This window comes from Microcaecilia unicolor, chromosome 3, assembly GCF_901765095.1.
Source record: "Microcaecilia unicolor chromosome 3, aMicUni1.1, whole genome shotgun sequence".
Classification (NCBI taxonomy): domain Eukaryota; kingdom Metazoa; phylum Chordata; class Amphibia; order Gymnophiona; family Siphonopidae; genus Microcaecilia; species Microcaecilia unicolor.
Window position 1 is genome coordinate 189,080,349 of NC_044033.1, and position 27,342 is coordinate 189,107,690.

At 44.2% G+C, this 27,342-nt stretch overlaps 1 protein-coding gene across 1 annotated transcript in view; it reads left to right on the top strand.

Annotated features, from left to right (window-relative positions):
• Window positions 1-27,342, top strand: part of KMT2D (lysine methyltransferase 2D) — a 591,638-nt gene that overhangs the window by 469,471 nt on the left and 94,825 nt on the right. Inside the window, exons 39-43 of the mRNA XM_030196818.1 lie at window positions 6,860-9,373; window positions 9,683-11,164; window positions 11,517-11,657; window positions 11,892-12,056; window positions 12,451-12,604. Coding sequence (XP_030052678.1) covers window positions 6,860-9,373; window positions 9,683-11,164; window positions 11,517-11,657; window positions 11,892-12,056; window positions 12,451-12,604 — 4,456 coding nt within the window. The remainder of the gene's footprint in view (window positions 1-6,859; window positions 9,374-9,682; window positions 11,165-11,516; window positions 11,658-11,891; window positions 12,057-12,450; window positions 12,605-27,342) is intronic.

The window sequence follows — 27,342 nt, forward strand, 5'->3', positions numbered from 1 at the left end:
AATTTGTATTTCAGGCCTTTGCAATTTGGTGGATGAAGGTTGAGGAAAGCGCGAGAAGATTTTTTTGCGTTCCTGGGTGGAAGTTCTATTAGGTCTGACATGTAGGCCATAAGTTATTTAGGAATTAATATTAGGAGACAATGAGCTAATTTATGTGATCTAAATTATGGCCCTGTGCTTAGGAAGATAAGTCAGGATCTAGATCATTTGGATAGGTTGTGGCTCATGGTTGGGGAGGATAAGGGATAGTTAAGGTGATGGTGTTTCCCCAACTCTTATCACTTCGCCACCCTTCCTACTGAGGTGCCGGATAGAGTGTTGCTTAAAATACAATGGCAGTGTTCCCAGTTTATCTGGGCTCGACAGCAGCCTTGGGTGGAAAAGGGGGGGGTTTGTGATTGGGTACAGCCAGCTCTCCCTCTCCTGTTTACTCAATGTGAAGAAATACTATCAAGCCGCCCAACTACAGGCCCTTATGGCTTGACAGGCGCAGGATATAAAGCAATGGGTGGAGTTAGAACAGCCAGTAGGGATACTATATATCTTTAATGCATATCCCTTGGCAGCCTAGGGAGCAATTACTTGGAAAGGGGTAGGAGGGCCATATAGGAATTTTATCATGCAGGTATGGAAGAGGACCATGTAGAGGCTGTCAGGGGTAGGAGATACTCTTGGTACACTCCACTGCAATGTAGCTTAATTTTGTATGGGGGGGATCAGGCTTTATTTTGTAGGTGGAGGGCAATTTTATGATCAGGTGCAAAAGAGGGTGAAGACATTTGGGGAATGGCCTAGTGGTTAGAGCACCAGTCTTGCAATCCAGAGGTGGCCGGTTCAAATCCCACTGCTGCTCCTAGTGATCTTGCCTCAGGTACAAACTTAGATTGTGAGCCCTCCTGGGACAGAGAAATATCCAGAGTACCTGAATGTAACTCACCTTGAGCTACTACTGAAAAAGGTGTGAGCAAAAATCTAAATAAATAAATATGGTATATTGACTCAGGATATACTTCCCTATTTACAAATATAGCATTATTGCCTTACTTCAGGAGTGTTAGTGGATCTTGGCTCTGGGAAGAATGAAAATATTTTGGGACCTACTGTACCAAAGGGAGCTATTTCTCAGATTTATTGGAATTTAAATGGGAAAGGGTATCAAAAACTCAAATGTGTAAGAGTGGGAGGAGGATTTAGGGAGGTCCTGAGGATGGAGGAATGGGCAGAAGTACAGAGAAGAATGCAGAAATTGGAAATGTCTCTATGAGGGAGTATACAGACCACTGGCCCTCACCCTTAAGGATAAGTCCCTCAGATAGCCTGAGCCACCTTAAATCCATTAGTCCCGCCAAGGGAGGAAGTGAGATGGGAGAGGTTGAGTCGAAGGTTCAGGAAAGAGGAAGTATAAAAGGTAGGGCCAGACAGGGGTTAAAGAGGCACAGGGAAGGAAGAGTTGAAGCCCCACTGTATGCCTCTACAAGCTATGTCTAGTGATCACAACCTGGCTGAGGTAAGCCAACTTTTGATTGGAGCCTTGCTCTGAGGTCTGTGAGAGGCCAGATCTGGAAATTCAGAGAGAAAAAGATCTTACAGGCCGTGTTTGGGGTGTGGCAGCCGTTGACTGTGTTTTGGGCCCTGCCAGCCACAGGCCCTAGTTAAAACTGTACTGAACTAAAGAGACTTTTCACCTTTCGTTCCTTATCCTGTGATGTAACAGGCTTCAGGTTTTTTGTTAATAAAGCACGTGTTATATTTTTACACCTTTGTCCAGCTATGTTATTTCGCAAGCCCACCCTCAACCTCGCTCATGGTATCACAGCCTGCTATTACTGAAAATGGGTACAAGATCCTCCTATGTTTGTATTATACTCCAGTGAAATTATGGAAAATATATGGATGGGAGTATAAGGGGGTGTTGGCGTGGCTGAGATATTGCTTGCAATGGAGGTTGTGCTGTTGAACCTCCTAGTACCAGGGTTAGATGGTGGAGAGGAATCCTTGCTACAGCTGGGGATGATGGCAACTAGGACAGTAGTCGCCACACACTGGAATGTATGCTGGAAGCACTGCCATCTTTGTTGAAATAGTACCAGTTTATATTTATGCAATGCTGTTAATGTGTATGTGTGTGTGTGTATATATATATATATATATATATATAATATAGTATTGCATAAATATAAACTGGAACTTTTTCAACAAAGATGGCAGTGCTTTCAGCATTGGCAAAACAATACTTATCACTAAAGACTACATGGCTCTGGATTCTCGGGGTAGAGGAGGTGACTGGGGAATTATAATAAGGGATAGGAGGATAGAGAAGTATTGCTGCTTATTTGTGGATGCATTGAAGAAACAATGTGCATCCACTCAGTGTTTTGTTTTTTAATAGTGTTAACATTTGAAAAAATTTAATAAAATCAAGTTAAAAAAAAAAAAGATTGCAAACGATGGTGGCAAAGCCAAATAATCTTACTAGGATGAACATAACTACTAGACAGGTACATAATCTGATCGAAGGGCCAAGAAATATGAAGGTCAAATTTGTGCACTACCTTAAAAACAGCACAAACAAGCTTAAACTGAATAAGTTTCCAAACTGGCAATTAATGTAACCAAATAACCTCATCTCCATTTTTGCAGCCACAGAAAACACATGACCCCCGGAGAAATGGACCAGTAACGTTTCTGTGTACAGCCTGCCTAGGTTGCAACCCCAGTTGTGGTCTTTATGATCCCATTTGAGGTTGCAGTTAACAGTTTGGGAATTCCTGATCTATTGTGTCAAATGCAGCTATAAGAGTCTTTACTTTGGTCTCCTTGGAACCAGAGAAAATTATGAAGGGCCAACAAAACTATTTACAAGGTTAGGATTCCTTAACTACCCAATAGCTGACAATCTGTGTAGACCCCAGGCGGCATACTGCTGCAGACCTGAAAGTGCCTGCCACCTATACCATAGGCTGACTTGTTAGAGTTGAAGATTAAAACAAAACAAAAAAAAAAGCACTAAGGACCATTCAAGCATGGGATAGTCAAGAGTCCTCTTGACTATCCCATGCTCGAACTACCCTTGGTGCTTTTTTGCATCTTCATTGTTGTTTGTGCTTCGACTCTCTTTTCTATAGTTGCATAGTTCTTAGTTACCCTTCATTACCATGCTGGTGGGATAGGAGTCCTGGTTTTTTTTCTGTCATAGTTGTTGGCTCCAGGGCTCTGTAAGTTGAGTGCTGTGCAAGAAAGGAAGCACAGTTCCCGTATCCGAAGAAAAAAAGCAAAGGTGAAGGGAACACAGCAAACAGGTATCATGGTTCTGCACACTATTTGTCAAAAGGGCTTCATATCCAGACGGTCTCAGACTTCTGGACCTGCTGTATTCGGGAGCAATCTTGCTTGATCGTCGGTTATTCATGAGCACTCTTTCAGCGCTCACAGGCTTGCTTCTCTTGGGCTCACAGTAGTGACTGCCTACCTCTTCACATATTTAGATCTTTGAACAGGAAGTTTCAAAGCTATTAAAGGTTTTCCTCTTGTATTTATAGCATTCTGTTATTGCCAAGCCAGTTTGATGGAAGCTTTAAGCAGTTGTATGGGAATAGTCTTTCATGGGAATTACATTCCATAAACATGCCAAGGCAGACTCCAAACTGAGAAACTGTTTTCTAACAACTCTTCTTCAGATTCTAATCAAGATAGGGAAATACATCCCCAGTACCTTAATAACTGATTGATATAGTCCAAAAGCAGATTCTGAATTGGAGGCTGCAGTCTAACTTTATCTTCTGTTTCTAAATGAATAAGAGAGATGAATCCAAAATATTTGGGGACCACCCAGTAGTACACCAGGCTAGACACCAATTCAGACAAACCAAGGGAATGAAATTTACCACATCTTAGGGATCTCTGGGTATTCTCCAGGCCCTCAGACAAATGCCAACCTTTGCTCTACTACTGCATATACGACTGAAATTGAGAACAAAACCCAATTAGTTCCAGGACTATGTTAATTCAAATTTGCACCTTTAACCTAAAGCATCACATCCACTGGGACTTGGTTTCTCCTTGCTTCCCTCCATTGATCATCCAGCAGAATATACCAATAAAAACAGAGCACCCTGCAGTTCCTAAATGCCTTGGGCCCCATGACTCTTTATTTCCAAAAGGTAAAATCCCCTGTTCTCAAAAGAAAAAAAATAAATTAAATTAGTTTTTCTTATCTCTAGTGCAGGGGTGAACAACCTCGGTCCTCAAGAGCTACAACCCAGTCGGGTTTTCAGGATTTCCCCAATGAATATACATATAATACTAATCAAGTAAATTTTCCAAACTGAGCATACAATTTTATCATTACATCTAGTGCCAGTCTAAAAACTCCACAATTCATTAACTATATTTAGTATTCTTCATTTTTACTGAAATGTTTATACAAACCACTATCATGTGGAAATACTTCCTGTTATTGCTACCTAGGTACAAATAAATCTATCTAAATCCATTCTAAATCAATCCTATAACCATTCATACTTAAATGGAGCAATTATCACTGCAAATAAAGATACAAAAAACGTTATAACGTTCCTACACAGAACAAATATCCTGAATTAGTTCCCACAACCATAACACTTATTCAGCAAGGCTATGCTTCTTATCTTTTAGCTATTTGCATGCACTGCCTTTATTGTATGCAAATAGATTTCTTGCATATTTATTGGGAAAATCCCAAAAACCTGACTGGTTTGTAACTCTCAAGAACTGAGATTTCCCTCTCCTGCTTTAGTGGCTCGGTTCTGTACTGCTAACCACCATAGAGTGGAATGAGGGAATGTTCTTCCCATAACACTACTAGTCCCCTGATAGAATGAGCTTGCAAAACCCTCTGGCACCTGGTGACCTCTAAGAAAATAGGCCAATGCAACTACTAGTTTAATCCAACAGACCAGAGAGGCTGCTCCTTTCCACACACTGCCAAAGAGCACAATCTATTGGGGACTTCTGGTTTTGGGCCTTATAGCAGCAAGGCACAATGATAGGTTCCGTACTTTTTCAGTCACCAAAAGGATTGCAAGGTGGTGAGTATCTACACTCTGGTTCAGCCTTGGCCAGCCATGGATCATCTCTGTCTTTCTCCCTTGGCCCCTAGTGGGTAGACTCACAAACGCACTTTATGGGTGAAGGTAAAAAGACAGACTCAGGAGTAACCTAAGGAAATGGTTTTTCTTGGAAAGGGTGGTGGAAGTGTAGAATGGCCTATCAGGGGAGGTGGTAGAGACAAAGGCTGTATCTGAATTCAAGAAAGCTTGGGACAAGCACAGAATCTCTAAGGGACAGATGGACAGATTGGATAGGTCATATGGTCTTGTTCTGCCTTCATTTTTCTCTGTTTCCACCAGACTAGTCCAGAAACCCTAATTTAATATTAATGAACATGCTTCCATTTTAAATTATTCTGTATTCTTATTTCTCAGGTTGAAGTGCTTCTGTTTTCATTTAACTCATCTGATTTTGAGGCAGCTCATGACCCATTTGGAAAACTATATGTCAGTAGAGTACAACAGTGCTCCATTTGTGTAGGTAATGGATGAATACAACATTTGACCAAAAGTGTAAACATGAGCACCATTGCTTGGTCATTTCAAATACTAAGCATTCTAAGGCTGCATGGTGCCCTTAAAATGTGTGTGTTTTGGGGGGGGGGGGGGGGGGGGGGCACATCACACAAAACTACTTTGTTTCTTTGTCTTCATCTGTTGGTTGATGGTCATAATCCACAGGTTACAGACTGATCTAGTAGGTGAGATGTTATTTCTCCATCTGTAACTTGTCATCAGTACATATTACTACTACTATTTATCATTTCTATAGTGCTACAAGTCATACGCAGCGCAGTACATACCTCCAGATTTCACTATTGCTCAGGCCTGTAGAACTAACAGCTCCTTGATTAGAGCATCTTCTGAAACATATTTGCCTAAGTTGCTCCAACCTACTACAGCAAAGACCCCTGTGTTGCCAGGTTTATTCATCTACATTGAAATCCCTTTCACCCTGAGTTTGGGAGTCACCTGTGTGTGACTGATTATATCTTGCTTGACCACGGAAAAAGTGAAGTTACCTACCTGTAATGGGCTCTCCATGGACAGCAGGATAAATCAACCATGCAATCCCTCCCACCACCTCTTTACAAAATACAAAAGACTGAGGAGGAAGAGCCAAGGAGCATTGTCATAAGTCCAGAGTGCTGTCTGGGCTTTTCTGGGCTCCAGCAGAACATATTCAGGCTGTAACTGTCAAGGATGATGTCACCTAAGTGTAGCCAATTTTATTTTGCTGTCCATGGAGGAGAACTATTACAGGTACGTAACTTTATATTCCCTATTTACCTGTTCCACTCCTTTCCTGGTTTTGTAAACCTCTATAATAATAATCTCACCTCTTTTCTGCAACGGATAAATCAGAGCAGCTTAGTTGATGGATGCTCACCATCCCCCCCGCCCCCCCCCCCCCCCCCAACCCCCAGTTTCACTCCATCATCAGTGGGTGTGTTTCTAGTCCTACCTCTGCCCATCAACAGGCCAGTATACAGACATTTGATCCCCATCTCCTGGTTCGTGCAGTACAGTGTAGACATTGAGTATTGACATTCCCCCACCTCTATAATTCTCAGTATCTTGGGATACAAGTGTTGATGGTTCAGGCTTGATAGTGTCAGAACTTAGATAAGCAGAGTTGAGGAAACCAGAATTATGGGTAACATTTGGCAACACTGAGCTTTGAGATAGAGCTTCAGGAGGAGCATAAGACTGAGGGCATTATTTTGTCTTTCTTGTTATTTGCTGAATCTTGGTTTGGTCTTTTTTCATAGGTTCGTAAGCAGCAGAAGGAGCATACAAACCTGATGGCTGAATATCGGAACAAACAGCAGCAGCATCAGCAGGCAACTGCAGTGATGGCACTCAGTCCTTCCCAGAGCCCCAGAGTCATTGCCAAAATTCCAGGACAGATAATACAGGGGCATGTAGTACAGCAGCAAAGTGGCACAGTAGGGCCACAGGGAAACCAGTTTGTAGGCCAAGCTGGGAATTTGCATGTGTCCTCATCAGGGATGACTGTGCCAGTTCAACAAGGTGTATCCTTCATGAGTTCAACACTGACCCAACAGCAGCAGCATCACCCAACTCCAGTAGGAAGTGCTACTGTTACTGGAACATCTGGAGGCTTCTTCCCAGCAACTACAACTTTGCGAGGTTTTCCAAATAACAATCGACTAATCCAGGAGAGGCAGCTTCAACTGCAACAGCAAAGGATGCAGTTGGCCCAGAAGCTACAACAGCAGGGCATTTTAAGCCAGGCATCGCTACATCAGCAGAGTCTTGTGGGTCAGATAGGTCTTCAAAGCATGATAGGCCAGCAACAAACTTCAGCACCTCCACAGAATAATCTGGCTCCTCCAGTGGGTGCCAAACAGAGGCTGATGGGAAACCCCCAAGAAATTGTCCAGCAGCTCTCACCTCAGCAGCAACAGAATCTAATTGGTCACTCGCAGGTGTCTGTATTGCAGCATCAGGGCATTATAGGTCACCAGACACCTCAGCGACAGGTTTTAATGAATCAACAGCAGAGAGTTTTAGCATCACCCCAGCTTGTCCAGCAGCAACAGCAAAACATCATGGGTCAGCGGTTGATTTTATCACAACAGCAGCAAGGGATTATGGGACTGCAGTTGCAGCAGCAGGGACTAATAAATCCAGTGGGTCAGCAGAAGGCTGATCATATGGGATCTAGTAACAACCAGCAACAAGTGGGTGTTTTGAACCAGTCTCAGACTTTGCTGACCCAGAACTCCATATCTAAGCATTCATCTCTAATGGGCCAAGCAGAACCATCCCAGCCGGGAGCTGTCGGACATCAGCAGGCTCTTCTTAAACAGACACATCATTTCCAGCAACACACTGCTCTGGGACAGATGCCAGCAGTGGTGCACTTGAGCCAGGTGTTGCCACAGACTTCACAGAGCATGGTCAGCCAAGATCATGGAGGTGTAGAGAATGAGGTACCACAAGAAGCCACAGAGGGGCAGCAGCAGCACAGAGTCCAGCTGCAAGCACCTGGGGTTGGTGGCCAGATAAATCAGGACACTGGAGGGCAGCTACAGGTGATGGCCCAGGAACAGGTTCTTCAGAATCAGAACCCTACTACTCTGGTGAATCAAGATCAGGCTCAGCTGGTTCTACATCTACAGCAGCTACAGCAGCAACCACAGCCACCATTACAGCTGCAGCTTCAGCCATTACAACTGCAGTCACAGCAGCAACCACAGCAGCTACAGCAAGGACGAATGGGAGAACAGCAGACTCAGAAGCACCAGCAGGATATTAGCCAAGTTTTGTCACAGCAGCAAAGCATAATGAGTTCCTTGCAGCCGCCTTTGAGAATGCAGAACAGTAGCATAGTTCACCAGTCGCTACCAAGTCAGCAAAATAGTGATGGTCATCCTCAGATAGGAGTCAACTTAAGGAAAGAGCAACCTTCATCAGATTCCCACCTACAAGAAATAGCTCATGTTCCTTACTTGGCTCAGCAGAGTTTAGGAGGAGAAGCACAATGCATTCCCAACCAGCCACAAAGCACTATGATGATTCAGCAGCAGAGGATAATAGGACAGGGACAATCACAGCTGCCTGGCATAGAGCAGCAAGCTAAGGGGATAGAAGGCCAACTCCAGACTATTAGCCAACAGAGGTTACCAACTGCAGTGGGACAGCAGAAAGTAGGACTAATGAGTCAGCAGGCATCTCATGCCCAGGGAATTATGGGGCCACAAAATACATCTTTAATGGGGAATATTCGAGCTCATTTGCAAGGAGTTATTGCCAGAAGTCCGCAGCTGCGACATCTCACTCCTCAACAACAGCAGCAGTTGCAAGCCCTACTTCTACAGCGTCAACTTCAGCTTCAGCAGAACCAGGCTATGAGGCAAGCTAGCCCATTTCAAGGACAGGTTCAGGCCTCCTCTGGACAGCCTACACAGGCTGTTACTCAACCTCCATCAACTGCCCAAAGCCAGATAGGACGGTCACAGCAACAACCAGGCCACGTTTTTGAGGTGAGGACAGTAGAACCCAGTGCAGGGGTTCAAGACCAGGCACAACAGGGATTCAGTATTCACCAGTCTTCAACCAGTCAACAAGGATCTCTCACAGAGCACCCTGCAATGAGTTCCCAGCAGAAAATGGCTGAGATGGTACCCGATACAGTCCTAAGACCTACAGAATTGTTACAGTTTTCAACATCACAGACTCCAGTAACTCTGCCTATCACATCATCTCCAAGTGTAGAGCGTTTGAGTCCGGTGCAACAACCACAACTGCTGCAACACCCCCAGCACATACAACAGTCAAAATGGCAGCAACATATCCAGTCTCCACTGCAACAGCAACCACCCCAGCACTTACAGCTGCAACTGCAGCAGCACCCACCCCAGAAGCAGCAACTGCCACAGCACCCACCCCAGCAGCAGCACCCAACCCAGCAGCTGCCACAGCAGGTACCCCAGCAGCTGCCTCAACAGCAGCAGCAGCACCCAACCCAGCAACTGCCTCAACAGCAGCAGCAGCAGCACCCAACCCAGCAACTGCCTCAGCAGCAGCACCCAACCCAGCAACTGCCTCAGCAGCAGCAGCACCCAACCCAGCAACTGCCTCAACAACAGCAGCAGCACCCACCCCAGCAGCTGTCTCAACAACAGCAGCACCCAACCCAGCAGCTGTCTCAACAACAGCTGCAGCAGCATACCCAGCAGCTGCCTCAACAGCAGCAGCACCCAACCCAGCAGCTGCCTCAACAGCAGCAGCACCCAATCCAGCAGCTGCCTCAACAGCAGCAGCACCCAATCCAGCAGCTGCCTCAACAACAGCAGCAGCACCCAACCCAGCAGCTGCCTCAACAGCAGCAGCAGCACCCAACCCAGCAGCTGCCTCAACAGCACCCAACCCAGCAGCTGCCTCAACAGCAGCAGCAACAGCACCCAACCCAGCAGCTGCCTCAACAGCAGCAGCAACAGCACCCAACCCAACAGCAGCAGCAACAGCACCCAACCCAGCAGCTGCCTCAGCCACAGCAGGCACCCCAGCACCACCCAACCCAGCAGCTGCCACAGCAGACATCCCAGCAGCAGCACCCAACCCAGCAGCTGCCACAGCAGACATCCCAGCAGCAGCACCCAGCCCCACAGCTGCCACAGCAAGCACCCCAGCAGCACCCAGCCCCACAGCTGCCACAGCAAGCATCCCAACAGCTGCCACAGCACCCAGTCCAGCAACCTCCACAGCAGGCACCCCAACAGCATCAGCTCAATCGGCACCTACAACAGCAGTTGCAGCAACAAGCATCTCAGTATGTGCAGCAGCCAGCACATCAAAATTCTAGTCAAGATATTTCTGAAGAACCAAAGAATCACTCTCCTCCATTTTATGTGAAGCTGTTGGGATCCATGGCTACCCTACAACCATCAAGACAACATGATAGTCCCAAAGAACATAATACACACACAACTGAGGTTAGTCTTGTTGAACCAACGTCTGTTTTCAGAGTAGTCTCCCCCTCCTGTACTCAAAAGTCAATCCAGAACCAAACTGCAGAGGATTCCATCGCCAAAGCTTCAGTAGCTTCAGATCTTCTGGATAATACGGAGCTTCCAAACTCTGGAGATATAAAAATGAAGGTATCCCCAAAATCAATATCTGTGCAAGAGAAGAGTAGTGTATTGTTTGTAGGAACTGAAAAGAGGAACACGACAGGAGCTTTGCACATAACGAGTCCCCTAGTGAATGGAGACATGGGGAAAGAGCCATCAAGTCAAGAAAGGGGACCAGTGAAGGCTCCACAGGAGACTGGAGAGCAGTCAAAAAATATTAAAGACCATACCAAACAGGACCTAAAAGAAAGCAGTGGTCAAGCTGTGAAGCGAGAAGCCAATGGAGAGCCTCTGCTACCAGGCTGCAGGTCAGAGGCAGGCCACCTGCTCTTGCAGAAGTTGCTTCGTGCCAAGAATGTACAGCTAGGATCTCAGCATCCAACAGAAGGTCTGCATGCAGAGGTGAATGGGCATGCCGACAGCAAGCTCTCGGTACTAGAGGACAAACTGCAGCCAGTGCCTCTCATCAAAGAGGTGAGACTTTGACACTGCACACACAAAGCACAGGGTAATCTTATTCTAAATTGTAAATATCAGACTAGCAACATAATAGATCTCATAATCTTTGTTCCTCTCTACATAGAGATGTAGCAGAGACCAGTAGGAAATAGTGCAGCCACTCCCCTGGAATGCAGGAACATGAACACACAAAATGAGATTAAGGTTTCACATTCAACTCGCAAATCTTCTAGTTTACTAGTTATTGTGGGGAAATCCAGATGTTCCAAACCTTAAAGATCCCCAGTAGACTTTCTGACAGCCTTTCAGAATGTGAGGAGGGCAAAAAACATAGGTTTGAAAATAACTCTGTGTGTCCATGTCATAGGATGGGTCCTGCAAGAAAACCCCTGCTCCCAAAGCCAAGCGATCACAGAAAGCTGGGGAGAGAGTTTCTACTTCACGTAAGAAGATTAAGAAGGAGGATTGCCTGAAGTCCACAGATGCCATTGTGAAACAGCTTAAGCAGGTGCGATGTCATACAGCCCGCATATGAGCATCTTGATTATGAGTCATGTAAATGCTCTTGCTGGGTACACCTACCTACTTTTCTGTAAGCATCAGTGATGTGTCCCTAATCTTGCAGCACACTGTACACTGACTTTCTTCTGAGAAGCAAACAAAATGTATGAGTATTTGCTTATTTGAAACATTCCTTTTTCGTTCAGTGTAATAGATATGTTCTTTTTGCTGAATATTATAGGAACTGTCTTTGTTACCGCTGATGGAGCCAGTGATCACTGCCAATTTTAGTCTCTTTGCACCCTTTGGCAGCAGCCCCATTAATGGAAAGTGTTCCCTGAAAGGGTCATTTGGGAGCGCAGTGTTGGATAGCATGCCAGATTACTACACCCAGTTGCTTTCAAAGGTAAGGCATTGTATGAATAGCTACTTCCTAAAAGAGGGGAAATAGCTGGCATCAGTTTGGTTTATCTAACTTGGGGTTTAGAAGAAAGATGCTAAGCTTATGCAAGCCATGTCCTGAAAAGTCAGTAGAAGACATAACTTCTAAATTACTCTGCAGAGATGATTCTTAGTATGCATCAGTACTGCTCTGGATGCAAAGCACCATTTTTGTTTTCCAAAATAGAACTCTTCCCATTAGGCCATCTTTGTAATCTAGGTAGCCTACCCACAGGATTGTATCCCTCTTCCTCCCTTGCTTCTGCCCTTGACAGAGGACCATGAAGCATTTGCCTGTGCAGCCCCCTTGGATCTCGTAGAAGCAGATTGAATTATATATATTTTTTTCTTTTCCAAAGAACAACCTGAGTAACCCCCCAACTCCTCCATCCTCCCTACCCCCAACCCCACCTCCCTCCGTCCAGCAGAAGATGGTGAATGGTGTGACAACAGACGACCTGATTGAACCTCAGAAGGACTCAGATGATGCCGGAGAACGAGACAGACAAAAGGGTAAGGGTGATGCAGAGGCATCCCTTGGACTGTTGTGATAGCATTTGAGCCAGATTCTAGGGTATAAGGTCTTTTCCCAAGCAATTATGTTCTGTGTACATACCAAGAGATTGTGTTGTACTCTTTGCAATCCAGAAGAATTTAGGGTGGCATTATAACCAGGGTCTTTAGGGAACATCAGTAAATAGATGTAGGGCCCAATATTAAAAAAAAAAAAAATCTAGGTTCCTAAATTTGTGCCCTACTATTAGCGGAACTTAGGAGCCTCAATTTTCAACTGAAAATTCATCTTAATTTAGAAACTTAAGTTATCCCTTTAAATTTGACTTGTCTGGTTCCCATTGCTAAGCTCCTTACTTCTTTTCCCCATCCCAAATCTACCCCCTGTTGCCTCCTAGTTTTTTTCACCTAAATTTGAGTTTAGTTAAATTTTAGCATAACTTTAGGCACTCGGACCTAGTAAATTTTTAGAGAGGCCAGTTTAGGAGCATTATTCTCAGAAGAATAAATCCTTCTGAATATTGGGCTGACATTTTTTGTGGACTGATGCTTGGGCCTTTGATCTGACCTAGTATAGCATATCTTATATTCTTCAGTGGGATTTTAGACTGGACCTGAGAGGAAATATTCCTGGACCTGAGAGGAAATATTATGCACCAAATCAGAAAGTGAGGGGTCAGGGGCAAGAAGCTGTAGAACTTACAGCAGCCCTCAGCCAGACAGCCCCCACAATGCTTCACACAAATCCCACTACTGGTAGTACTACTACTATTACCACCTCTGCAGAATAGCAAGGAGCATTCTATGATTGTAGGGGTGACTGTGTTATCCAGAGGTTACAGTACATTCTTGTACTAGCCGAGATCTGCTTGACCAATAATTGATTATTTTATTTCCTCTATGGATTTGTTCAAACCCATTTTAAACCCAGCTTTGTTAAATACCTTGACCACATCCTCTGGCATAAAACTTCACAGCTTGATCACTGAGTGAAAAAAACAGTTTCTTCATTTTGTTTTAAATCTGCAACCAGTTTCATGAAAGAAAGGAGGGAGGAATTCCAGCCAGAGAAGATTCTACAGTGATATGGGTTTTTTTGAAAGATTACTTCGCATACCTCATTATACAGGTCCTGTTTGTGTTGAAGATTTTGGAAAAGGTCAGCCATTTTTACTGCTGCTACAGATCTGTTGTTGGTAGAACATGAGCATGGTGGAACATGACACACCTGATTCAGGGCTCAAAATGGACAGGTCCATGGCTAGACTATGCCCAGTACCCATGGAAGAGGAGAGATATCACCTGCCTAAGATGGATGCTTTCATGCCAGCTGTAACCAAAAAGAGAACCAGAATGGTTAAGGACCCACAGGACTGATGGATGGAGGTACTATTGAAGCATTCATTTGTGGTGTCCACTGTGGCCTTGCAAGAAGCAATCTTCAGAGGTTACCCTGCTTGCAGTGGACCCAGCATCTCCCAGAGGCCTCCTTGGTGGGATTCTCTGAGGAAGCTTTGAAAGTGGGCTTTGCCTATTTGGCTGAATTGATCATGGCTTCTGTGAAAAACGTGGCTATGGTTGTAATTGTGTGTCAGCTTGTGTAGCTGAGGAACTGGTTAGCTGATGTGGCATCCAAGACGCTGCTCAGTAAGATCCCTTTTAAAGGAAACCTGTTTTGAGAAGATTTGAAGAAGCTGATGATGGGAGGGTCCAAGTTTCAAGGCTTCCAGAAGATAGACCACAAGACTTGAGTCATGACTCTTCCTTAGAGGACACTTTCAGGAGGTCTGGAAGTATTTGTCCAAGGAAGTCAACTGAATCCTAGCAGAGTAGTTTTCTTTTTAGGGGGCGTCCAAAGAGAAAGTAGTGAAAGGAGTGTCCAGGTCCTCAGCAGAGCCTGGAGTTCACGGTGAGAATTTGGAGACCCATACCCTAGAGCATTCTGAGGGCAGATGCCAGGTACATTTTTACCAGAGGTGAGGCCATATCACCTGGGGCTATTGAGTTCTGGAGGTCATCATAGTTAGCAGGACCCTTCTCAGAAGTGTTTAAGGAATCCCCTCCTGCCATCCAGGAGACTCTAATCACCTAGTACAGTGCATTTAGGTCATTCCTGGTCCCTCTAGAGGGGCAGGGACTTGGAAGATGCTCCATTTTGTGATCTTAAAATAGAAGGGTACATTTTATCCAAAAGTAGACTTGAAATGGGTCAAGGCAATGTGGGTCCTTAGATTTTGAATGGAAAGTCTGAGGTTGGTGATTTGCTGGCTGTTCAACAGGGAGAATATTGTGACCTTGCAGGAGCATATTTGCATATTCCAATCTGATCAGATCACCAGAATTTCCTGTGCTTCATGATTCTTGGGACAGTACTTTCAGTTCTGTTCCCTCCCATTATGGATTGGCAGTGTTGGTAGTAGCAACCATGATCTAGAAGAAAGGGGTGTTGGTGTACTTCTATCTAGATGACTGGTTAGTTAAGAGCAAGTTGGCAACAGCTCAGGTAGTGGTTCTCCAACAGGGCTTGGACTGGGTCATCAATTTTACCAATAACAAGTGGTTCCAACCCTTTCTCCGAGTACTTGGATCTCTGTTTGATACCTGGAATGGAAAGATGATTATGAAGCTGAGAATACAGAATTTAGTTTGCTAAAGGCAGATTGGCTGAGAGCATGGGATACATCCAGGTTCTGGAGTCATTGCCAACAGCAATGGTTCTTGTTCCATTGGCCCAAGCTTATGCATCATCTACAAAGATAGCTTCTCATTTGGTCTGCTCAGTCTCAAGATTGTTGGGTATGGCTTCATCTTTGGGGAAAGGCAAGATCTAGCTTGTGGTGGTTGGGGGAGGAAAATCTAGTGAAGGGATTGGACTTGGAGAATCCAGACTAGATTCAGGTTATGACAGATGCAAGCTTGAGAAGCTGGAGTGTCCACTCTCTTGTGGAAGTGGCTCAGGGACAATGGTCCTTGGAGGAAGCGACATGGTCCATCAGTTGATTAGAAAAGAGAGCAGTTTTTCTAGTGTTGTGGGCATTTCAGCCTTTGCCAAGGAATCCTTTCAGACAATGTGACTATGGTAAATTATATCAACTGACAGGGTGGAACAAGTGGCAGGCAAGTGGCAGAAATGAGTCCTCTACTAGACTGAGCAGAAGAACATGAGGAAGCTTTGGTTAAGACTAAGAACAAGAGTAGCCATTTAGGAATCCAATATAAAGAACTCTGCTATAAACTAGATGACATAGAAAACCGAGGTGGAGGAAGAATATACGTGTTCCTGGAGTGCGTGAAAGCGCAGGGCAGGATAATGTGACCAAGGTAGTAAAACTTTTGTGAGCAGATTCTAGGTGGTGATATGCCCATGGTGCAACTGGAACTTAAAAGGACTCATAGATTTTTGGGCCCCCACCCAACAATAGACTGTGATATTGTGGTTTGCTTCTTCAGATATACTGATAAGGAGCTTATTTTACAGCGCTCACAGAGCTGTACCTCTCTTAAATTCCAAGATGCCATGGTACAGATTTATCAAGACTTGTTAGCCTTTACCTTGTCTAAGTTCAGAGAATTTGAGCCAGTCCTTGGAACACTTCAGCGTGAGAACATTAAATACAAATGGAACATTCCTTTATGCAAAGGAATGGAATATGCAGGGAATGAAAGAATGGTGGGAGGAATGTGTGGGGTCTTATGAGTTGGGTTTTGGTTTGACATTTGGACTTTAGTTTGTGTTATGGAACGTTTTGCTCTATATTGGTAGGTGGGTTTGGGGCGGGGGGGGGGGGGGGGGGAAATGTTTTCAGATTTATATACAGGGGTTGATGTTTTATATGTATGTTTATGAAGACCAAGGATTTAGCTTGGTAACATAACAAATGGACACAATTAGAATACTTATGCTGAATGTTAAGGGTCTCAATTCGCCTAGAAAACAATACGTGCTCTTTAAAGAACTGATTTCCAAGAAGGCAAGTATAATGTTTTTTATAGGAGAGACACTTTTGTCATGAATCAGTACTTTATCATAAAGCATATTCATTGAAGTTTTTTCTTCAGATATAAAAAGCTGTAAGACGAAGGGTGTGACGAATGGCAGATGAAGTTTAATGTGAGCAAGTGCAAAGTGATGCATAAAGACCTTACCATTCATGTGCAAAAGTCTGAGAGAGCCACCCTGAGGGCCAATTTTTATACATGCATGTGCTTATAGAGCAAGTGGATGTAACTTTTGCTAACATCACACCCAATATAGGTCAATCCAACTTTAATATTAAAATTTCACTCTTGTAGTTCATGGTTGGTTCTTTTATTATGGGAGGAGATTTTAATGTACATGCCACACCTGATTTGGACTCCTGGAAAGCGCTGTCCCCGGGATAATAGATACTTTTGTACATTTTGAGATATGCTTAAAAATCTGGAGGCCTTAGATATATGGAAGGAGGCACATAAAAAGAAATTACTATTCTTTCTTTTCCATAGTTAACAACATATATATAAGGTTGAATTATATTCTGATGGACACTTCTGTGATGAGGAATGTGGCCTCGAATAATATTGGTAACATGACTTTTTCTGATCACACCCCCTGTTGGCTTGACCTGGTGGGGTTGCAGCTAGAGCCCATGGAGACTAACCAGCTTATAATCGAAAGTGATTGCCGGCCATCTTCCAACACAAATCGGGAGATGGCCGGCGATTTCTTAAAAGCGGCGAAATCGGTATAATCGAAAGTGGCATTTTTGACAGCATCGCCGCTTTCCCATCGCTTCGCCGGCGGAAGTTCAAGGGGGCGTGTCGGTAGATTAGCGAAGGCAGGCATGGGCGTGGCTACCAGATGGCCGGCTTTCGCTGATAATGGAAAAAAAAAAGCGGCATTAAGCAGTATTTTGCCGGGTTTACTTGGTCCTTTTATTTTCACGACCAAGCCTCAAAAAGGTGCCCCAACTGACCAGATGACCACTGGAGGGAATGGGGGATGACCTCCCCATACTCCCCCAGTGGTCACCAACCCCCTTCCATACTAAAAAAATAAAACTAAAAACCTTTTTTGCCAGCCTGTATGCCAGCCTCAAATGCCTTACCCACCTCTATGTCAGCAGAATGTGTTGTATCCTCCGACAGCCTTTCCCTGGTTGCGATGTGGCTCTCGGGTGAGTGTGACACCTTTTCTGTTAGGTGCTCTGCAGAGTCACATTAGCAATGCATTGTGGTGGGTGTAGGGTACTGGGCTCTACTCCCATGGTGCTTTTCCCCCCTGCTAACTGGGTCAGAGTGTGCCCTGTTTTGTTTCCTGTTGTAGTCCATGCAGTAGTGGCCATTTTTGTAAGCCAGTTTTAGTTCCCTTTCCTGTGTTACCCATGTTAGAGAATGTAGTTCTTACCTTGAATGGTGCTGAAAGAGGGCATTGTACACCATTGTGCCAGCTCTGACCTACTGCTAATCTTAGTACCAGGGGACTCTTTGCCAGTGGGGCACAACCTCTGATCTGCAGTTAACTGTGAGTAAACGTGGTTATTTCAAGAAAGGACTTTTTCAGAGAGATTAGTCTTCAGGTGTGAACTGGTGTGCCAAAGTTATACAGCAGCAATAAGTCCTAGAGGCTGTATGCAGGTCCCTGGAGCAAATTTAGTGGGTGCAGTACATTTGTGGGTAGTGGGTTTAGGGGGCTCAGCTCCCAAAGTAAGGGAGCTATGCACATGGGAGCTTTTCTGAAGTCCACCGCAGTGACCCCTAGTGTGGCTGGTTGGTGTCCTGGCATGTCAAGGGGGCCAGTGCACTAAAAATGCTGGCTCCTCCCATGGCCAAATGCCTTGAATTTGGCCGGGGTTTGAGATGGCTGACATAACTTTCCATTATCGCTGAAAAACAAACCCGGGCTAAACCATATTCCTTAGCATCCCTCCGGACCGGACCAGGATTGGACTGATGGGTTGTGCTCGCCTACCAGCAGGTGGAGACTGAGAAAAAAACTCTGACTCTAGAGAGCCAATAGGAGCCCTGGCCATGTGACCTTAGCCTCAGTATTTTCTCAGTCTCCCAGCAGGTAGGAAGTGAGCCCATTAGTCTCTCTCCTTTTCTCTTTAGATATTACAGATATTTGTGATAATTCTTCTGTGCCTGGAATCTTATTTAGAGGCTTGACAGGGTTTCCTTTCTCTTCTTTCTTTGACAGCCTCGGGGGTGTTAAACTCGGGTGTCTCGAGTCCACCCCCCTTCCTCCCCATCTCCCTGGCTTAGCAGGGAAGGGCCGTCCCTTTCTCTGGAAAGGTGTACCGTCTTTGGGAGAGGCAGCCACTTTTAACAGGTAGCTGCTTTAAAAGAATTAAATCAAATAAAAGTAAATTCAAAGAAGCAGCCTTTCTTTCCCCAGACTTCTAACGAGCAGGCAGCTCCAGTATTTTATTATGATTGAGGGGTTATAAAAAAAAAAAAAAAAACAAACAGAAGAAAATAATTCAGTATCTGTGACTTTAAACAACGATTTTTCTCGTCAGATTTAATTTCCTCCATTTTCTTGCGTTTTGGCGGCGGCAGTTTAAACAAATGAAAAAAAAAAAAGAAAGGTGCGAACCGCATAAGCGCGGCCACCTGTTTTTTCCGATATGGCTTAAAAGTTCAAACAGCTGCTGTCGGTCAGCGTCGCGCAGTTCACGCAGCTGGAACATGTAAATTTTGCTCTCCCTCCAAGGTTTCTTCGGGTCCGGTGCTGCCTCCAGTTTTTTCGGGGCCTTTTTCGCCGGCTGTTGTTTCTTCGCCGTTCCACTGGGCTCCGCTTGTTCGGAGGTGTCGGGCGTGCTGTCGACGATCGCCACAGGGCCAGTGGAGCGAAATGCGGCCATTTTGTTTCTCCCTCCATCTTATCAGTCGGGGATCTCTCTGCTGAAGGTAAGGCTGCAGTTCATAGAGCAGTTCGGCTCCAAGATGTGTACACTTTTGTATGTGCTGAACGGCGTATTCTAAAATGCTCTTCACATCAGCAGGCAATATTTGGTTGAAAGGGGGCTCCTTTCATATATGGATATATAACAAGCTTTTCTTCTTTTAAATTTCTATGTATCACGGGGCTGTTAACACTAGTTTTTTCTGGTGCTCAGTCATTTTTCATTGCCTGGTGGAAAATCTACATCTTATCATAATTCATTTCAAGCATTTTCCTCAATAGCTGTAGTATTATACAGTGTTTTAAGAACTTTAGAAACTTTCTCTATAGGCATAGAGTAAATTTCTGTCTTTCTCATTCCCTGGTGAATAGGACTACATTGTCTAAGAGTCAATTGATTGGTACTTTGCAATTCTGACCATAATATCTTAGTTCCTTTCAAGCATTTTACTCCATGCGTATGATGTTATATAGTGTTTTAAGAACTTAACAGACACTCTCAATGGCTGTAGTGTTATACAGTGTTTTCTTTTTCCGACTTTAAGAATCCTTCTCTAGAGGCATACAGTATATTGTTCAGTTGCCATGGGGATATATCAGCTCTTTCATATTCTCTGAGGGACAGTCCTGTCTACCAAGCTCCCAGTCACTCAGCTGCCTTAGCAGGCATGCTTTATTCATGTCTTCCCTTCTTTTCCAACTGCCTTGAAGCCTCTCATTTTTCATTTTAGCTTTCTTCTGGTTTTTACAGGACATATGGTCACTTAGAGAATAAAGTCATCCTTTCACTTAAAGATAGTGGACGGTCCTCAAACCATCTACTCGTGTTTGTCTCTACTCTATCAGTTCAGCATTGGCAGATTATAAACAACCTGGTTTGGTCCAGTATGCCTATACATACCATCTGCTATCTCTTCCTCTTCCTTAGAGACCTGATGTTATATCAAGCTTTCTTGAATTCAGATACAGTCTTGTCTACACTGCCTTCACCAAGTGGCTGTGGCACAGCTTCACTTTTTTCGTTACAGGTAATTTCCAAGTTTGTCCTTTTTCATTTTCATTCTATGCGCCTTCACTCCAGAGTGTTCTTTCAATTGGAAGGGGATTCACTCACTTCCTGTGTATTTATACCATAGGTACATAAGTATGGTTATGCTGGGTAAGGCCTAAAGTCCATCAAGTCCAGCATTCATATCTAATGGGCATAGGTACATAAGTTTTGCCATTCTGGGGAAGCTCAAATGTCCACCTTTCTACAGCCAGAACAGCATTAAAGAAAAGAAAAAAAAAAAAAAAACCTCTCACGAGAGTATCGAACAGAAATCTCTGCTCCAAAAGCAAGGCTTTGCAGTAATTCTGCAAACTAACGCATACAATATTTGCCATGGCTGTTCACCACTAGGAACACCGGGGACCCTGGGCCTAGGTTCGGTGTTTTAACCTGAAACAAGCTCAACATTCATATCTATTGGGTGTGAGTCTGGTACTACTACTACTACTTAACATTTCTAGAGCACTACTAGGGTTACGCAGCACTGTACAAATTAACAAAGAAGGACGTTCCCTGCTCAAAGGAGCTTACAATCTACATCTCAGTGAGGGAGGACGCATGACCGTGGTACGTGGATTAGTGGTATGTGGATTAGGGAGATCCAAGAAATTACAGGCCGGTGAATCAGACGTTCATACTGGGACAATTTTTTTCTGTCCGGAGCGTACTACCATAGCTGGTGGACTCCTATATTCAGAACTTTCTATATTCAGAACTTACCCAACTATGGAACGCCATAGAGATAGGGTTGGAGTTTGTAGCCCTATTTAACTGGTGTCCTTGGTCACCCTTCTTCTTCTCCTCAGGATCCAGAGAATGGCTAGTTTTTTGCTTATGCATTAACCGGTCATTTTCAGCAGTACTCTCTCTTCCGTTCTTTTATAGATCTAAGAGGATGTTCATTGCGCTCTTAGGGTCATTTCATTCTTACCTAGACGACTGCCTAATTGGAGAAAGTCTTATCAGCAGAGTTCTCAGGTCACGCACTGGGTGTTGCATTTCTTACAGTCTCTAGGTTGGGTGGTGATTGTAGCCAGGCCTCTCATTTGATCTCTCATCAGATATCTCTGATTTTCTCTTTGTTTAGTCAGGTTGGCGCACAGTCTGTCTCCTCTGCAAACATCCCAGTTTATATTTTTCTTGGTGACCTTGGGCCTTCGACCATTTCCTCGCTCTATTCTGCAGAATGCAATTTTACTTTCTAATGCCCAAGAAGGAATTTTCCTTCATCCTATTGCGAATCTCAGGGTCATCAATCGCACTATTTAAGTGTCATCTAGTTATCTCAAGAACCTTAGTTCTGTCATTGGGATGCTTCGTGCAGTACACTTTTTGGCAGAAGCTTGTTTGTATATATTTTTTTTCTGGGGGACCTCAGCAATTCGTTTTACCTTCGGGTGAATTTTGTTTTCCCTACTGACAAACAAGGCGGAGAGAGCTATGTTGGTCCTTGCCATGGCAATGGGTTATGTCATCCGCCAAGGAGGAGTTAAGAGTATACTCTTGAGTTTGTACTCATTTTTTCTTAGTTGTGTCACCCTGCATTTAGGTGAATGGACTCTCATTTTTTCAGCCTTACTTCCTCACTGCGACACTTCAGGGCTATCTCTTTTTGCCTTCAGGCTCACGAACATTTCTTGCTTCTTCCGTTCAGCAACAGTCTTGACGGAGACAGGGACAGATGCCAACGTCCAGCAGGGGTTTTTCAGCCTTCTTTATGCGTTTCTTCCATCATCTCACTAGGTGTTTACGCAGAACCAAGGCACCCTTCTACATCCGGACCCCCAGTCACTCAAACTTATGGCGTGGTTACTGGGTCTGCAACATCTTTGATATTTTCGCAGGAAGTACTTCAAGTTTTAATTGCTTCCAGACAGAAATCTACATTAAAGTCCTATGAATCAAAGTGGCGACGGTTCACTCTGTGGTACTCCTCTTGCCACTTCATTCCACAAACAGTATCCATTTTGCATGTTTTGGAATATCTTCTGCATCTTGCGAAATCTTGTCTGTCTTACTCATCCATTAGAGTTCATTTGGCAGCTCTATCAGTGATGCATGATACTGTTGACAACCGCACGCTTATGCAGCATCCACTGTCAAAGCGGTTTCTTAAAGGAGTCCTGCACCTGTACCTCCCGCTTCGTCCACCAGCTAGGTGAACTAGGTGAACAGACTCTTAAAGTTCTGTTTTCTAGTAGCCATAACTTTTTCTATAAAGTTTTCCTCTTCAAGCAGTGTTTCCCAGTAGCCATTGCAGCACGTAGATCTATGTGTGGAATACTTCTACGGTTGGTAACTTCTTTTCGGTCTGCTGTAGTTTAAAGTTTTCACCTTTCCCAATCGGTTTTTTCTTATTGGTTTTGTCCTTCTAGCCAGTAGGCGTAAAAGTTTTTCATTGTTTCTAACCCGCTATATCGCGAAGGATCAAGGAAATGAGAATGTCTATTTCTCTTCTCGCTGAGAGGGCAGTTCCACAGCGTATTACAACATATTCCACAACTTCAGAAGCGGGCTCTATTCTTACTATGGCGATTTTTGGTGCTCTCGGTGCACATTGGTAAGTTGGCAACTTAGTCCTAGTTTCATTTTATTTTGCTCATTGGGACACACTACATGTTAGTTGTCGCCAGGTGGCCTATGCAGCATGAACATTTCTCTGCAGTTTTCATAGGGTCCCTCCCTTCAGATTACTGCTTTGGTAGTTCCCATCAGTCCAATCCTGGTCCGGTCCGGAGGGATGCTAAGGAAGGAGAAATTAGATCTTACCTGCTAATTTGCTTTCCTTTAGTCCCTCCGGACCGGACCAGGCCCCTCCCATGTTCTCTCTACTCTTTAGCTTCTTTTATTAAGTAGGAAGTGTATTCAGTAGGAAGTGTATTCATTCCTTTACGATTCGTGGAACAATACTATATATATACATACAGAACTTTACGTGGTCTATACCACTTCTCTGGTGGTTGCTGGTGAGCTCAATTGCTGGAATCTATCTATAAAACCTTAAATACGCCATACCACTTCTCTGGTGAGAGTTGTGGCTGAGCTCAGTTGCTGGAATATCTATAAAACCTTAAATATGAGTTACCACTTTTCTGGTGAGAGTTGCTGGTAAGCTCAGTTGATGGAATATATATAAAATCTTAAGTGGGCCATACCACTTCTCTGGTGAGAGTTGCTGGTGAGCTATAAGACAAGTGAGCCATACCACTTCTCTGGTGAGAGTTGCTGGTGAGCTATAAGACAAGTGAGCCATACCACTTCTCTGGTGAGAGTTGCGGGTGAGCTATATTATACGTGAGCCATACCACTTCTCTGGGGAGAGTTGCGGGTGAGCTATATTATAGGTGAGCCATACCACTTCTCTGGGGAGAGTTGCTGGTGAGCTATATTACACGTGAGCCATATCGCTTCTCTGGTGAGAGTTGCTGGTGAGCTATAGTACAAGTGAGCCATACCACTTCTCTAGTGAGAGTTGCTGGTGAGCTCTGATACTTGGCATTGCCGAGTGCTTTGTGGCTGCTAGGATTCCATACGGCACAGAAGGTCTTTCTTTCTTTCCTGCTTTGTTATTCAAATACTGAGGCTAAGGTCACATGGCCAGGGCTCCTATTGGCTCTCTAGAGTCAGAGTTTTTTCTCAGTCTCCACCTGCTGGTAGGCGAGCACAACCCATCAGTCCAATCCTGGTCCGGTCCGGAGGGACTAAAGGAAAGCAAATTAGCAGGTAAGATCTAATTTCTCCTTATCGACAAAAAAGCTGGCCAGCCATCTTTTTCGATACTACGGTTCCAGCCAGCTGTAGCGCCGCCGCCAACATAGATCGCCGGCGATCTATTTGGCCGGTGATGTTCGATTATGCCCCTCTAAGTGGACTCTGTGTCCAACCTCCTTAATGACTAGGGGGTGCTCAAGGATCACAGAGTCCTAATCAAAGAGTACTTAGCAATCAGCCTTACAGAGGTCTCTGGCCCTCCACTTCACACGATATGGGTTGCTTTTAAGGCAGGTATCACAGCGCTTTTTTCTTGAGTGCATCTATAAATAAAAGGGATAGAGAAGCCCAACAGAACAAGCTGCTGTATTCTATAAGGGATTTAGAGAGAGAACATTAAAACACAGGTGTCTTGACAGCTTGGTGTGAATTACAGAAGGCTCGCCTGTCTTTAGAAAGCCTGAATCAAGATGAGCTGGTGTTTAATTCAGCCCAACTCAAATAGAAGCGTTTTAAATATATAATGGCAAGGCTAGCAAGGTCCAGTTGCAGAAAATGAGAAGTTCCTGGATCATTACTAAGATTAAGAATAGATCTGGCACTTTAGAGTACAACTTTCACGAGATTAGAGAGCAATTTTTCTGCTTTGTGCATGATTTGTATTCTTGAGATCATAGCATTCAGTTACCGAATATTGATGTCTCCCTTACCTTTCATGATTTGGCCAGGTTATCCAATGAGTATAAAGCTAGACTTGAAACCTGTCACTCCTATTGAGGTATTTAAAACAATCAGATCTTTGCCTACAGGTAAATCTTCAAGGTTAGATGGCTTCTCTGTAGAATATTAGAAAACCTTTTCAGCAGAGCTCTCATGGCAGATGTCTTTAATAGAATGTGACAAGGTGGGGGCCTTTACCTGCTTCAGTAAGAGAGGCCTGGATTACTGTAATCCACAAGGTTGGGAAGGATAGCTCAGAATGCTCCTCCTGCAGATCAATCTCAGTTATTAATGCAGATGTTACAATATTAGCCAAGGTTCTAGCAATGAGATTGGGGAGCATTCTTCCGTACCTGTTCCACTCCGACCAGGTTGGTTTCGTTATGGGACGCCAGGTAGCAGATAACATCTGGCAGGTGGTAAATTTAATATCCGTGGCCCATAAAAAGTTGATTCCTATGTTCTTAGAATCGACGTGGAAAAAGCCTTTGATAGGGTCCATTGGGCTTTTCTGAAGGAGGTCAAGAGTCAAATGGGTTTTGGAGGCTACTTTATGGGATGGATTAGGGGACTTTATCCTAAAGCCTGTGTCAGGATCAATGGAGGCAATTCTGCACTGTTTGTTTTGGAGAGAGGGACGAGGCAGGGGTGCCCTCTGTCCCCATTACGTTTTGCTCTATGGAACTTTTAGCTGCAGCCATAAGGAAAATCGAGATATTCAAGAGATGTGTATGGGTGCCACAGATCATAAAGTAAGTCTGTTTGCGGACGATGTTCTGCTAACTTTGTCCTCCCCTCTCATCACATTTCCTAATCTCCTAAAGGAACTTGAGGCTTATTCCAAAATCTCAAGATTTAAGGTTAACATGGGAAAACCTGAGCCTTTTAATATTAGCTTGGAGAAGACAGAGGTGGACCATCTGAAGGAAGCATTCCCATTTTGGTGGGTGAAGGGGAGTTTAAGATATTTGGGGATACATTTAACTGCTAGAACTTAAGGACTTATTTTGGCTAACTAGGAAGATTTGCAAAGATGAAAGGGGCTTAGCCTTTCCTGGTTCAGTAGAATTTCTACTGTTAAGATGACTGCTCTTCCACAGCTTCAGTGTTTTCCAGGGTCTTACCTGGGGAAGTCCCAAAACATTTTTTGAAATTTATACAGTCCGAATTTTGTCGCTTTGTTTGGTATGATAAGAACCGAGGAAGGTTCTCTATAAAGTAGGGAGCTTGGAGGTTTGGGGAGTCCCCAGTGTGTATTACTATTATAGGGCAGCACAGGTAAAGGCAGCTACAGAGGTCGTAACAAGTACAACGCCGTAAAATCTGGCTTGCTGGAGGAAGTGACATCACCCCGAGGGAATAGCTGCTTAGCCACCGAGCTCCATCAGGGCACAGTGTAAAAGTGCAACTTTTCCTCATCTGGGCTTCATATTCCGTGAGCAGTTCAAGCCTGTTTGTAAGTTGGGCAGGTAGTAGCGACTTGGAAACGTTTGGAGAAATTTAAGTTTTTCACCAGCCCGTGAAGATAATAGACATTCGTCGGCAGTAAAGGCTCCTGCAGCAGGAATAACAATGGCACCTGAGCACTCGGATTCAGAGGAGGATGTCCTTATGGCATCTGCAGCCAGTGATGGCGAAATGACGCAGTAGGATATGACTCACTGGTTCATAGTATTGAAAATGGAAATGAAAGCTGTGTGGAGGGACGTACAGGCTACTATGGCAGATCTTAAATGCAAGGTGCAGGAGAGAGGACATTGTATTGAAAAAGCAGAGGAAAGCATAGACGTGATTGAAATGGACATGCATCACTTTTCTGAGTTCAAGCAGAAATACTAACAGGACAATCAGGTACTGTCTGACATGATCAAGGACCGTTGCAATTTAAAGGGGTACCTGAATCGGATCAGTATAAGGATTGTGTGCAAGTTGTTACTAATATTTGTGCCTGTATCTTGGGGGACTTTAAATTGGCAATGACAGGAGGAGTGGAACAGAAGATAAAAGTGGATTGGGCGCATCTTTATTTATAAAATTTATACCCCGTGCCATCTACAACTGTGGGTGGTTTACAAAATCACAGAGGCTTGATGCCGAGAGATCATTGTTTTCGTAATTTTGACATGAAAGTGGAGATTTTTCTCAAGGCCTAGCAGCAAAGGGAAATTGTATAGGATAATTGTAAAGTGGCCATGTATCAAGATCTGGAGTGCACCATACTATTGAAATGTAAGGACTTGAGTGTTGTAACGTAGTATCTCCACGCTGCCAGTTTGTGTTACTGTTGGTTATTTCCTTTTGGCCTCATGATTACTGTATCTGGGTACTTCTAAGAAAGTTCAAACTACATTAGAGGCTTGGAAGGCCCTC